At 39.3% G+C, this 14357-nt stretch overlaps 1 protein-coding gene across 1 annotated transcript; it reads left to right on the top strand.

Annotated features, from left to right (window-relative positions):
* Positions 1-399: 399 nt before the first annotated feature.
* On the top strand, positions 400-13782 carry letm2 (leucine zipper-EF-hand containing transmembrane protein 2). Its single transcript, XM_047591238.1, has 11 exons — positions 400-737; positions 1483-1551; positions 4920-5442; positions 7976-8119; positions 8688-8831; positions 8952-9155; positions 9274-9393; positions 9625-9744; positions 10157-10246; positions 10686-10754; positions 11749-13782. Exons 2-11 carry the CDS (start codon positions 1505-1507, stop codon positions 11803-11805), a joined length of 1518 nt encoding a protein of 505 aa, XP_047447194.1. The 5' UTR covers positions 400-737; positions 1483-1504; the 3' UTR covers positions 11806-13782.
* Positions 13783-14357: the final 575 nt, after the last annotated feature.

Genomic DNA, 14357 nt, shown 5'->3' on the forward strand with positions numbered 1-14357 from the left:
GATCGCTTATTAACATGATTTACCAGACATTAGTCACCAGTGGATAAACGGAGGCATAAGTTGGGCTCTGTGGTAGAAACAGAACTGGACTTCCTGACATCGGTGGCATAGGGAAGGACCTTAAATGAAATCTGGTCCATTATGAACAATGTCTTCTACCTTCTACAGGAAACCGTGTGACTATATGTATAGTTTTATTATTATTATTATTTAATCCATCTACCTGTCCATGTATGTCTATTTATTTAGTAAATGTGGGATATATTTTAACAATAATGATAACAATAATTGTTAATTCTGTAAATTATATGCTTTTGGGTTGACGCCCACTTGTACTAAACTGACGATATGATTCTGAGTGAGTCATCTTACATATTTATTATAGACGATCTTGGCGCGCCTCGCACACGACATCCAAGCATGCGCAGTGGGACCTCCCAGTGCAGACAGGAGTAGAAACACGGAGAAGCATCCAGAGGAGGGGATTTAACAAAAAGAATAAACCCCACCGTAAATGGGTTTATCACAACACCGGACCTCAGTGGCGTCGCTCCCGTTCGTCTCGACCGATTGTTTTGGATGGATTGTATCGTTTACGTCTCTCCCAGAGGCCTTGCAACGCCCAGCCTGCAGTGGCAGCCATAGCTCGGAGGTTAGCCACCCGGTAGGCTAACGGAGGGCTGTAGGTTGAAGGGTCGTGCTGTTGTTCCATGTGTTGATGTCAGCCAAAAGTGTCTGTAAGTTGCATTACTACTACTATTTCGTTTTGTAAACTCGGGTATGTTATTAGAGCTTAATGGGAAAGTACCAAAATAGCGATATCAGCGTTTCCTACCAAGTTACGTCAATTACGTAGTGTCAGTTTTATCATAATATACGTGATGTAACACTTTATCTTTAGGGTTTGTTTATTAGTGTGTTTCCCAATGTACGTCATACTTATTTTTAATAATTATCATAATTTAGATAGGTATAGTAATAAATATGTCGTATTTATTTAACTAGAGAATAGCAGAGAATACGTATGTTGTATTTTAATTGTATTTTATCTTTGTTTTTAATTGTAGTTTTTAAGTGTTTCTTCAATGCGCAACTAAGCTACTGAGCTCAAGTAAAATTATCATAATGTGAATAGATATAGTAATAAATTTGTCGTATTTATTATACTAGATATTACTCGTATTTTATTTTAACCTTATTATATTTTATCTTTCTTTTCACTTAAATAGTGTTTTAGTTTATGTGCAATTACTGTTATCAAGTAATTTCTGTTGTGCATCATAAAAGTTTGTAAAGCTGTAATGTTACATAATAAAGGTAGTACCGATGTACTCATACTAATCATAGGTGGAAGTCTAGCCATCATAAGGACGTGTAAGTGATAGGACGGTGGTGTTATTCCAGTTGCACCCTATGACTTATTATAACCGGACCTCAACGTGACCTCATCCCTCCCTCTGTGTCTCATGTGTGCCTCCACAGAAAACTCTCACCAGCCGCTACCATGGCCGTGTTCAGTCACCAGGTGCTCCTCGCTGTTACCAGATCACGGTAAGGGGACATTTCTTGTTTATTCTTTTATCCTCGGGTGCACGCAGACTTACTGAAGTTAAAAGCGTGCTCCTTCCACGCAGCACTGAGAGTAATTACAAGCTCTCGGACGCTGTCGGACGTCTCTGTTTATACAGCTTCTCGAGTGATTACAGCCTTTTTTTCTCTGCGTCTCATGACTCAAGTCATACACAGGGGGATTTATTGATGCAAGGTTAGAAAAGTCAGTTTGTTCGGGGCCCTGGTTTATCCCTTTTATTTGACCTCACTAGCTGCGTTTCCATTACATTTTTTTGCAAAATAAAAGCGATATTTCAGAAATTTTGCACAGTTGCCATTTTCATTTTTGTTTATTGTGACATTTGGGTTTTGGGAAAGAGTTTTGTGTATTTCTAGGGGTAATGGAAACACAGCCAGCTGTTGGTAAACTAAATTCTTGTGGTCGAGTCATGACTCAGTTGTACGTCGTAAGATGTTGGAAGTTGGTTTGTCTCAGATTAGCCACAACAACAACTTTTTGTTTACATTTGTCACTGTATTTACTTAAAAAAAAAACGTTCTGTGGAGTCTTACAAAACGTCTAAAATTTGATAAACCAAATTTAAGGCCTTAATACGTCTTAAATATGAGCATTACTGCTTCATTTGCAGTATGAGCCCCCACTGGCCTCCTCATTAATACATTTTGTTAATTGGAAAGTAATTCTGAGTCTCTAATTTTCCTTATTCGTCTTAAATTTAAGCCAGAATGATCTTAAAAAAAAGAACTGCTTTGTTCCCATACAGTGTTTCCCATTAATTAGTATAACATAATCGAGCAGCCAGCTACGGTCTTATTTACTTCGCTGTGGTTTCACGATGAATTGGAAATATTTTTGCAGGTCTGAAACAACGTTGTGTTTTTTTTCTGTTGCTCCCGAAAAACATCAACATGGGTCAAAACCTGAAGGAAACGACTCCAGACGTAATGTGAACTAGATTAACTTAATAAGAGCTTGATAATGCAGTTGAATTTGCTAATACTTTGCTAAATTTTATCCATAGAAAGCCGCGTCTCAACAGCTTTATGTTTAGTATTAGCACAATAATCTACTTTTTGTGCACAAACTACCTCACTGTCTACATTTTATAATCTGAGCAATTATATTATATTACAAATTTATAGCAATTTAGCAAATTCCCATTACATACTGTATATGTATGAATGTTTTTATATTTCTATTTCCTCTACGTATTTGTCAGTGCTGAATTTATTGCATATTTTGTATATTCTTTCAAATTTGCTGTAGTTTTTTTCTTATTTCTTGTATTATATGCTATGTTCTCGTCTAATCCTAACGCTGCCGTGACGAGGAAAGTTCCGATACGTGGGATAAATAAACAGTGTCTTATGTCTATAATACGCACAGGCTGCTGCTTATTGTCGGTAAATCCTTAAATTACTGTGATGACGTTAACATCGGTTAAACTCCTACTCAAACAAAGAGGGGGAAAAAAAAAACAGGATCTCACAAAACCTTCCGTTCACACTATTGCATTGGGAACATCTGTTCATCTGTATTGTACCGTACAAATAAACTCTTTTAACTAGTAAACAACGCAGGATGTAAATAACTTTTGTATACAGGTTTCATGGTTTAAGGATATGTACTTTGCATTACTGTGCGTTTTATTTCAGGCGTGTTCGATACAGTTGCTAGGTGTGAACTACAGCTGGATTCAGGATCAACATTAGTCTGAGTATCCTCAGTTAATTCAGTCCAAGAACAGACGAATGTTTCCTAGAAGCAGCTGAATGCAGAGGCTCGTGCGGTGTGATGATTCACCGACATATTTTGGATTTGTTTTCTCTGAAATGTTTAAGTCATAAATCATTCCTGAGCAGCTACAACTGTGGGTGCAGCCGTATTAGTCGCCCTTTTATTGGCTGCTCAGTCTGGACCTGGTGCTTTGTATCAGGCTGATGCTTTGAATGGTTGGGAGGTTTTAGGTTCGAGCTCAAGTCATCACGCAGTTAAATGGTTTTGTGCCATATGGGTTTGTTTAATGGGCAGATGGCACGTTGTCGGCTCGGCGGGTTAATCATTGAAGCGGCGGAGACGCTGAATGTGTACGGGGAAGTTTTTAGTTGAAGACAAGTAACAAGGGCTCTGATTTATGGACACAGTTTGGCTTCTGTGTGACGGGTCGATGTTTGTACGGTGGCCAAGAAGGACCAAGTCAAGGACAAAGTTCAAATGTCTACTAATGTTGTACTAAAACATTTAGATCAATACAGTATATTATAGTCATTTGTAATAAAAAAAAAAGAATATTTGTTGGTTTTAATTACTTAAATGGATTTGATGTTAGTCCCTGTTTTTATTTTTGTAAATGATGATGAGAAAACAAATAGTTAACACAGGTAAATGGGGAAAAAAATAGTTCCTGGCCTGTATATTTATCAGAAAAATATGATTATAGCAGCATTTATAGGTTCTGCATAGTCATAACTGCAACAAGTGTCAATGAGTAGTATTATGCAATATCAATAAGTATTTTTATTTTCAGTCTATATTTGTTATTATTTGTTGTCCTGAGCCCAAATATATTGATTTGTTTGAACATTTTCAAATACTAATGATACATATTATACTTTGTTTATTCAGCGAGAGTATTTTTTGTATTTAATGTAAATTAATTACAGTTAAGAATTCATCAAAATGACTGATAAACAACAGACTAAAGTCTAAATCCAGGGATTTTCCCACTTACTAGTCGAGAGAAATAAGAAAGTGAAACTGATGCACTTCCACTTTCACTTTAAAAGCATTGCCAAAGAAAAACTAGCTCTAGTTCACACCTGTGGAGAGAGAGAATTTACCCGGTAAACTAGTTTAAGGTTCTTAATTACCCCCAATTTAGGCAATTAACAAACAATAAAAACCCAAACATGGGCATTGTTGGAGGTTGGGTGGGGTTTTTTACATTTGATGTTCTTTATTTGGGGAATACACCAGGTGTTTATATTTATTGCAGATAAACTGTCTGGTAGTAAAAGGACAATAACCAAAAACAGCTGAATAAAGAACCTCCAACAATGAAAAATAATAAGTATGAAACAAATCAGATACGCCACCAAAAAGGAGAAGAATATTGGAAAAACTGGTTCATAGAAAATACTGATGTCGCCATCTATTTTTCTGTTCAATTTTTTTGTTGTTGTTTTTAATTGTATAAAAAAATAAAGTTAAAAGTCAAAATAATAATTGTGTATTTTATAGTTTATTAGATGAAGTAGTTAGTCTATAACCTCTGAGAACTATTAGCACATGCTAACATCCACCTACACCATATTATGTCTAACTCGTTCTTCTTGTCTGTCAACAGGGGGTCTTATTTGTTATCCAAGAGGCACAACTGCTCCTCTCTGTCCTCCAGGGCCTACCTTCACGTAGACCCTCCTCGCCACGTCGCATCTTCGTTTTCACTCAGGCACTCCCGCCACGGCTACCCCCACTCCCCGCGAGGCCATGCCTTAGGCCACAGGGGCCACAGCTCCGCCCTGCTCGCCCGCTCCCTACACAGCTCAGGAGTTTGGCTCCAGGACATAAAGCAGGAGGATGCTAAGCCCACGCCAGACGCTACCTTGGACACGTCTCCAGACTCTAAAAAGGGCTCTGAGGCTGGTGCACAACAGTCCCAACCTCCATCAGCCGCCGCCGCCGCCGCCGCCGTCTCTCCAGCTCAGGAGAAGGCCTTGCTGAAAAAGTCTCTGTATCAGAGGATTGTGGATGAGTTGAAACATTACTACAATGGCTTCCGGTTACTCGGCATCGACACCACGATTGCCGGCAGGATGGTTTGGAGGCTGCTGCACGGACAAGTGCTCACACGCAGGGAGAGGAGGAGGGTAAGAGGCCTTAAATTTTAACCACTAAAACACCAGGTTTCTCTCAACTATTGTGTCGTCCGTTAAAAGACTTCATCGGGTACATATCTACAATTCAATACAGGGTTCTTCAACATTTTTCAACATCCAAAGGACCCCAAACTGATGCAGAGATTAAGTAGGGACCCCCTGCCTACTAACAAACTAGTGCTATTTATAAATATACATTATTATTATCATTTTACATTCAATATCAATCTATTCAAATAATGCACGGGTTCAAATATTCATTTTTTATTTCCAACATGTGCAACAGTAGAGTGTTTAAAGGGGAAAATAAAATATATATATATGTGTATATATATAAAATGTCTAATCAACCAAAGATTTTGCGACCCCTCTGCAGTACCTCCACAGACCTCTAGGGGTCACACTCCCTCTGTTGAATGATTTAATGCATTAAAAAAATGCTGATCTGTTAATTATTCCACTCTCTTATGTTTCAGACACACATCTAAAGATCTAAATATGCCGTCTAGTCGGTTTTATTTATTTGATGACGGGTCGTCATCGTGAAGCACAAATTTGCCTGAAGCGACAACACAATCTGCAGCGTATGACACCGTCTCTCCTTTCACCTTTGATTCAGATACGTGTCTAAAAATAGAGAGAAGCTTAGGACATGTTCCCGTACCAACTTTCATGCTGCAGACAGAAAACGTCAGACGAGATTAGAACACAGACGCACATGGAGACGATTATATTAAGACAAATGGCCGAGCTGACGTTTTGGGTTTCGATAACACTGACACACAATATTATTTTATGATACATTTAAAACTAAGAAAACTAAATCCTGAAACACAACTTGAGCTTTTTAAAACCATCTAACCACAACTTATTATAAAAGAGGGATATTTTTACTCCTATATATATTAAACAAATTTTGTTTTCAGAAGAATTGACCGTTTTACTCTATTAGTGCATATTTTATAGCATAGGTCTTCAACAGTGGGTCTGCAACCCCTAGAGGGACCATGGAGGTACTGCAGAGGGGTCGCAAAATCTTTGGTTGATCAGACATTTTTATATATATATATATTTTATTTTTTTTCTCCTACAAATTTAAATTTCTTTAAATACACATTAACATCAATCCAACATATTTTACTAAAGGGATAAGGGATAGCTTAATATTGAATGCAGAATGATAATAATAATATATATTAATAAATAGCACAGTTATATAGTAGGTAGGGGGTCCCTACTGAATCTCTCCATCAGTTTGGATTGAAAAATGTTGATGATTCCTGTTCTATAGCATAAATGAATTAAAATATTATCAACATATATATATATAGACACTTTATTTATCCGGTGTGAAATTCAGTAGCTTCAGTTTAAGGTAATAATATGAATATATAATGCAGTCGTTGAAAACCCTTTAGTGATAAATAAAACATTTAACGTGTATTTTCTCTTGTTGGAAGCTGTGAAGCCAACTTGTTTCTAACGGTAATTCACCTGAAAGTTATGACTTCACCTGCATTTTTTTCTTCATGGAGGTAAAATAATTTAAACAGTTCATCTTTTCAAGACTAAATTCCCCTGATGTTGCATAATCAGTCTGTCTAGTCGACCTGGTTCCCTCTCTTCCAATACGTTCGTCTGAGATTTAGTTTATTACCGGAGGGTTTTGGAACGTTTCTAACTTGTCCATGTGAAACAAAGAATGTGCACCACATGTCCCCGAAGACGTAACTAATGCGAGCGATGAACTGTAAATCATTCACCGCAGCGTTCAACAGGTTTCGCCGGCAGCCGAGCAGCTTTATGGACTCAACTTTCTTGTTCCTATAATCCTGAATCTTACGGTCGGGTTAAAATATGACCGTCTTTATTATTTCATCACGTACCTTTTTAAATTATTCAGACACATTATGAGTCTGAATAAGTTAAACACCTGCACAGCAATAATCAAAATACACAGAATATCTGTGCACATGTACATTTAGCTCAATTAATGTTGATTTAAATACAATTAAAAGCCAATATCAGCACATATTAGTTCATTTTCTTACATAGAATCATTGAGATTTAATTTATCACATGTAAGTTACTAAAGGATGTTTGAAAACTAAGCCAGCTGTAATAGAGACATGGATTCCTCAGACATCTTTTCCACTCCTTTAATTAAACTTGTGTTTACTTAGTGTCCGACGTGCAGCGCTATGGACGCCCACAGCAGAAGACGTTGTCCAGACCCGGACTCTGTTGTGTGTGTGTGTTTATTTGAGCTGAATCTAGTTCATCGCCCTCAGGTGAACGTACTGTCTGTGGACACGCTCGCTGCGCTAGGGGACGTCCTGTTACCGAATACCTCAACGCATACATGCACCCACATGCACATGCTGCTGCTGGGGATCTATATTTGGGCTTTCTGAGAAGAGGACACCCAGGGACATTACATTAATCTCACACGTCCCTATAGGCTCGGGCCGCCCTGCTCCCGTCGCCCACCTTTATCTCACGTGGTCTTTCTTTGTGTCCACAGCTGTTGAGGACCTGCGCCGACCTCTTCCGCCTCGTGCCCTTCATGGTGTTCATCATCGTTCCTTTCATGGAGTTCCTCCTCCCCGTCTTCCTCAAGCTCTTCCCGGAGATGCTGCCCTCCACGTTTGAGACGGAGTCTAAAAAGGCACGTGTTCACGTACCCACAGACGGACGGACACACCCGGCTGAGTCTGAGCGACCTGTCAGCAGAGTTCACTGTGTTTACATAACTTCTCAGATATGGCTGCTGTGCTAGGAGCCCCTCGGCATGCGGGCAGCTGGGTTTTATTTATCTTGGTAATCTGTGAGAGCTGACATGAAGGCCTTTAACTAATTTATTTACATGCTTATTAATTACACCAGCCTCTCTCGTGTACAGTAGGTCCCAGTTTAGTGTGTCAACCTGTAGCAAAGCTGTTAATGTGAGGTTCCTGTAGTAAACTTTTAGTCTCATGAAAGGAAAGAAAGTTTCTGTGCCCATAAAGTGACTCTGTAACTCTGTTTGCTCAGAAATGAGTCGAGAATAATTTGTGGCTAAGAGAAAAGGCTTAACCAATCAGTGTCCTAGAACCTAGAGGTGTCAACCTCACATAAGAGCTTAAGAGAATTGATTAATTATGTCCTCGAATAAAGGGCTCAGATCATTAAACTGTAGATGCGTTTGGTAGAGCACTTCAGGAACTAACCTGCCCACCTCTGTCGTCTTCGTCCAGGAGGAGAAGCAGAAGAAGGGTCTGGCTGCGAAGCTGGAACTGGCCAAGTTCCTGCAGGAGACCATCGCTGAAATGGCCCGAAGGAATAAAGCCAAGGCTCTGACAGAGGACGAGACGCAGCGCTTCTCCACGTATGTCCAGAAGGTGAGTCACTGCAAAGGCAAAGCTTGAAGATCTACAAGTTAACTTTTACTCATGCAGAAAACACACGCCGGCTAAACATTACTTATGAATAACTTTTTTATGTTTTTTTGTCTGCCTCAGGTCCGGGGCACCGGTGAGCAGCCCACAACGAAGGACATCGTCCGGTTTTCGAAGCTCTTCGAGGACGAGCTGACGCTGGAGCACCTGGAGCGCCCCCAGCTGGTGGCTCTGTGCAAACTGTTGGAGCTGCAGCCCATCGGCACAAATAACCTGCTGCGTTTCCAGCTGATGATGCAGCTCAGAACCATCAAGGCAGACGACGAGGTGAGTCCTGGTCTATCTGCTGCTGCACATCTTTTTGTTTTTTTTATTATTATTATTCATTTAAGTCCCATCTTTCAGGCTGAAATATAAAAATCTTCCTCTGTCCATGTCCTCACAGATGATTGCAGCAGAGGGCGTGGCAGCTATGAGCGTGTCAGAGTTACAGGGAGCGTGTCGTAGTCGTGGGATGAGGTCTCTGGGTCTCACCACCGATCAGCTACGTCAGCAGCTGCAACAGGTGAGAAAATTCTTCTTATTATTATTATTATTTTAGCTTTTAATTGCTTAAACCAAGAGCAAATCACCACAGTCATAACGAGAATATGTCAAGGTACTAGAAAACCATACGTAAGGATCTGCACACTTAAGTGTGATTCATTTAACTGAAAACTATACAAAAATGAATTTCTTTTGTGTTTATCAATTGTCCAGTATTAGTAGCCTTTAATAAATGCTCTTCTCCGTCCAGTGGCTGGACCTTCACCTAAAGGAGAACGTTCCTCCGTCCCTGCTGCTGCTCTCCAGAGCCATGTACCTGACGGACCTCAAACCAAAAGCCCCCGTTATCCCACCTGTTCCCAAACTAGAGGTTGGTTGTCCTGCAGACACACACACTCTCAAACATCCAGATTACAGAAAGCTGTACAGCGCTTAACATTCCAGCTCTTCAATGACCGGCATGCAGGTCATTAATGTTTGGTACATGCAGTCTCGACTCTCCTGATGGAAAGTACAGACTGTCACTGAACCCCTCCTGGAGTTCACGGGTCCTACAGTGTGTTGACAACTAGAGCTGCAACAACTGATCTACATGTTGTCCGTAATCTATTAGCAACTTTCAGAGCAAGAACTTCAGTTTATTTAATGCATCAAACCATAAGTCTGAAATTATATTTTTTTACACATCTGAGTGAAGTGACTATAAACAGGAATATATTCATATGTATATGCTGTGGTCTCGTGTCAGATACTGTCTTCTCATCACGTCTTCGTCTTTGCAGAAGCCTTCGGTGGAGAACTTGGGATCCAACGCGGCCCCAGTGAACAGTGACGTGTTGAAGGACCCTGCTCTCATCATCAAAGACAGGCCGGTCAGTGCACAGGGGAAAAACTAGTAGCATGAGATAAGATAAGACGACCTCCAACTGGACAATACAGAGTTCAGGGGACGTCCCTGTACGACTGTTTCACTAGTGATACAAGTTACTGGTCTGTATTTGTACTTTCCAGATGCTTAAAGGAGTCGTTTGACATTTAGATCAATTAACTTTAAATTAAATTCTCTTGAAAGTTGAGATGTAAAGATCGATGCTTCCCTCATGTCTGTACTCAGTGAAAGCTAAATAATTAAATCACTATCTTGTTACACTTCACATTTTGTGCAGATAAAACTCAGTGGTGTCAGTCATTTTCTATAATATCCAGACTATTTCTTTAGGCTACGTCCCTTTTTTTTTTTTTTGAGAAATGGCGGATTAATAAATGCACATTTATCTATTTATTTTTTTCTTTTTCTTCCATATATTGAAGGTGGAGGAGGTGAGAGACAAGGCTCCTGTGGTGTCGGACAAACCTCTGACTCCTGCTGAAGTCCTTCAGGTAAACACACGCCGCTGCTCGGACCTGCAGCGTCCACAGAAACCAGTGTGGGGTTTCCTAATCCAATTAGTTCTTCCTGCCTTGACTTCGTTCACATGACCTGCTAATCTGCCGTGGTGGATGGACAGAAAGTTCACCAATACACTGGACGGGGGAAAGTCTAGAGACTTAGGCTGGAAGTCTGTTTAGTTTAGATCAATACAAATATTCAATTCAGATACATAACAAAGACATTACAGCACAAACAAAAACACGTAACAAAACGACCCTAACCCTTATTTTCTTAAATTACATTTGACTTGGTTTAGGTTTTTACTGCTTTTAACTTTGTCTTCTAGACCATTACATAATTTTAACCTTGCAAACAGAAACACACATGCTTTTCAGAGCGCTTTGATCCTGTATTTATTATATTTAGGCCACGTAAACTGAGTTAACATCCACAGTACAGGAGGCTGCTGGCAAACCAGGCACAGCAGCAATTAAGTCTGTGTGAAGTTTTAAAAATAACATAAACCACCACATCGCTAGGTTAAACCCCAGATATTTATGCTGTAAGAAGAAGCCAGGAACTCGTTTACATTCATAAGAATTAAATTTCTTTGTGGCAGTAAAACCCGTTTTTGTGAAACCGTTAACCTGCGATAATCAAACAGCTTCAGGGCTCGGTGGACGCTTCACATTAAGACTGAAAACAAGTCATATTTCTGTATTCTTTGGGAAACTCTGTTCAATTATTAAAGACTGAACAATGCTCTAGTCACCAAATCTAAGACAAACCTCACCTAATATCAGAGGAGAGAGTTTTTAGTGGTTTATTCAGCTTAGGCAGCGCAACCAGGTCTTATGATGAAAATCATGTTCAAACTTAAAACCCATTTAACTAAATTTCCACTATATTTGCAATTTGAAATTCAAAAAAAAAAATGCTCCAAACATTAAAAAGGAGTTTGTTTTTAATTGTTACCTGAAGCGAATCCTGTCTGATCCACAGGCCAAAGCAGCGACAGAGGTGACCCAGAAGAGCAAGATGAGCGCCAACGGCGTGTGAAGAGGAGCGGGAGCCTCCGGACCGAGGACGGGACCGACTCGCTGCTGTAGGGGGGACGGGTGGAGAGGAGGGTCGGGGGGTCAGGTCTACATTTCAGTAGATTTATGGACCTCCATAAAAACAACCCCCCTCTTCTCTCTTTGAACCTCAAGTCCAGCTGCTTCGTCTCAGCACCTTGACCTTTTAACATCCATGCACTCTGTTCTCCATCACTCTCCTGACGTTACTTCAGCAGCTGCACCGCTGATGTTCTGGTGGTTTCTCCCTACAGTCCAGACGGTCTCCTCCTCCATCTGTAAATTTGTAAATATCATGTATATTTTTTTTTTTTTTTGTCTTTTTTGTCTTGCGTCAAAGAAGCAGCAGATTTGTACAGTTTGCTATGCAACGGCCCGAGTTAATCTCTCAACAGTTTTATTTTCTTTTATTTGCAGACAGATTTATTTTTTTTTTTTTTAAAGCTAATATTGAGAATATACGAGAGAAGTCTTCGGAAATACTTCAGCTGCCTCACCTTCGTTGTTGCTCGGTGAGCTCTGTTGTGAGGACGCAAAAACAAAAACAAAAAAAAGATGGAACGTCCAGAACCTGCGATTTGAATAAAATGCAAAAGGTTCAGTCAAAATGTCAGAAATGTCATTTTTAGATCTGGACCGGCCCTGACGTTAGTTCACTGCTGCTAGAATTAGAGAATGAAGACTCGTACGAACCTAGAAGTGATTCACTGTCTGCCTCCACCGAGAGACAATCTGTAAGACGTGCAGATTTTATTTACATATACAGAGTATGTATTGTGTTTTAACACTATGATGCTAAAATGTCTTTAAGCTGAAAAAGAAAAAAAGAAGAAAATACTTGATGTTACCAATATAGATATATATTATTAACGTGGGGGAGAAGCCACACATGAGATTGATATTTTTTTGGTATAGTTTAGATCCATTCACCCAAACGTCCTTTAAGTGTGATCCTAAAGGTAATGATTGGAGTATTTAAAAAAAAAAAAAAACGGTTTTGTGTGTTATTTGACAACGCTCCTCGATTCTGTCACTCCTGTGTAGAGACTTGACACGGACGGCGTCGCTGTCCATTTTTCTCTCATTGCTGTTTATCCGTAGGCACCTCTGAGACGTGGAGGCTTTTTAAAGCCGAATTGGCTGCTGGTGAACATTTTGTGTTATTGGTTTTTACATATGTGCCTAAGGTTAAAGGGCAATTGTTTGCATTGTTCGACGGAGGACAGGTTTTCTATATTATACCGTTTCCGCTTGTGCTTTGATTCTTGTTTAAAGCGCCCAAGTTGCACCTTTTCTCTTTCGTGGAATGTCTCCTCTTCCCTTTCCCATTTGGTCTCATCAAAATCTTATCAGTGTTGACGCGGATTCGGAAAAGCAAACAACTTTTCAGCCAAATCTGCACTTGGCGGTGTGAAGGAGATCAAGAAAAAAAAAAAAAAAACAACCTGAAAAATGACCCAAATAGTTCCTTCATTTACTCTGGTTTGTGCTCTGCTGCCAATTTTTAAGATGTTACGTTGTTACCCCTGAAGTACTGATTGGACGTGAAATGATTTATGCAACTTTTACGGCAGTTTTTAAACAAAAGGGGTTGGCGCTCTCTAAAGAGTAACTTCAACACATCATCAAATACAAGATTACTGTTCAGGAGGAGTTAATGTGGAGGGTTTTTCCTGGTCTGATACGTTCAACATCAGACCAACAACTGAAATTAGTTCCTATGAGAATAATTCTTCTGCATCCACAGCTCATTTTTGGTCCTAAACATTGGTCCTTGTGTCATCAGTGAGTGTTTACCTTTCATCTAAAAACTATGATTTCTTCCTGTTCAACATTGCACTGCTGTCCAGTTAAGTTTGTACCTGGCATTAAATTTGTGCGTGACTCCACCAGAGAAAAAATGTTTGTTTTTTTTTTGGATCGGACAGAATTGACACGATTAAAATGATAAGACCCTTTACAACTGTCTCCCTTTGTTTGTTGAAATGAGAGTTGAAAATGTCACCGATTTTTTTTTTCATGGCCAGCAGATGGCGCCATTGATTAGAAGAAATTTGAAGCCATAACATCTTCAAAAAATTTTCAGGCTAAGGACCCCAAAATGGAGAGATTAGGTAGGCACCTCCTCCCTACCTACCTACATATATATATAAAGTATTATTATCATTTTGTATTCAATATTAAGCTAAATATGTTGGATTTGTGTTAATGTGCATTTAAAGAAATTAGATTTTTGGAGGAAAATTTAAAAAAATATATATAAAGTGTCTAATCGACCAAAGATTTTTGCACATTAATAATCCATCCACATGCACGTGACGATTTGTACAGTAACTAATGTAATTATTTTATTATTAATCAAAAGTTACTCAGATAAATGAGGAAAAAACGTAATTTAAATCACATGGTTTTGTTTATTAATTGTGATTATTTTTTTTTTAAATTAAACCATTTAACCATAAATATTTAATGGTTACTTGAAACTTAATTGTAAAATAGAAAATCTCGCCCACCAGGGGGCGATAGATAGACGTC

Source organism: Mugil cephalus, chromosome 8 (genome assembly GCF_022458985.1).
Source record: "Mugil cephalus isolate CIBA_MC_2020 chromosome 8, CIBA_Mcephalus_1.1, whole genome shotgun sequence".
In the NCBI taxonomy this organism is placed as follows: Eukaryota; Metazoa; Chordata; class Actinopteri; order Mugiliformes; family Mugilidae; genus Mugil; species Mugil cephalus.

Coding starts and splice junctions, on each gene's coding strand:
- letm2 (XM_047591238.1), top strand. CDS start 1,505: ATGGCCGTGTTCAGTCACCAGGTGCTCCTCGCTGTTACCAGATCACG. Junction 5,443..7,975: donor CACGCAGGGAGAGGAGGAGG/GTAAGAGGCCTT, acceptor TTGTGTCCACAG/CTGTTGAGGACCTGCGCCGA. Junction 9,745..10,156: donor CACCTGTTCCCAAACTAGAG/GTTGGTTGTCCT, acceptor TCGTCTTTGCAG/AAGCCTTCGGTGGAGAACTT.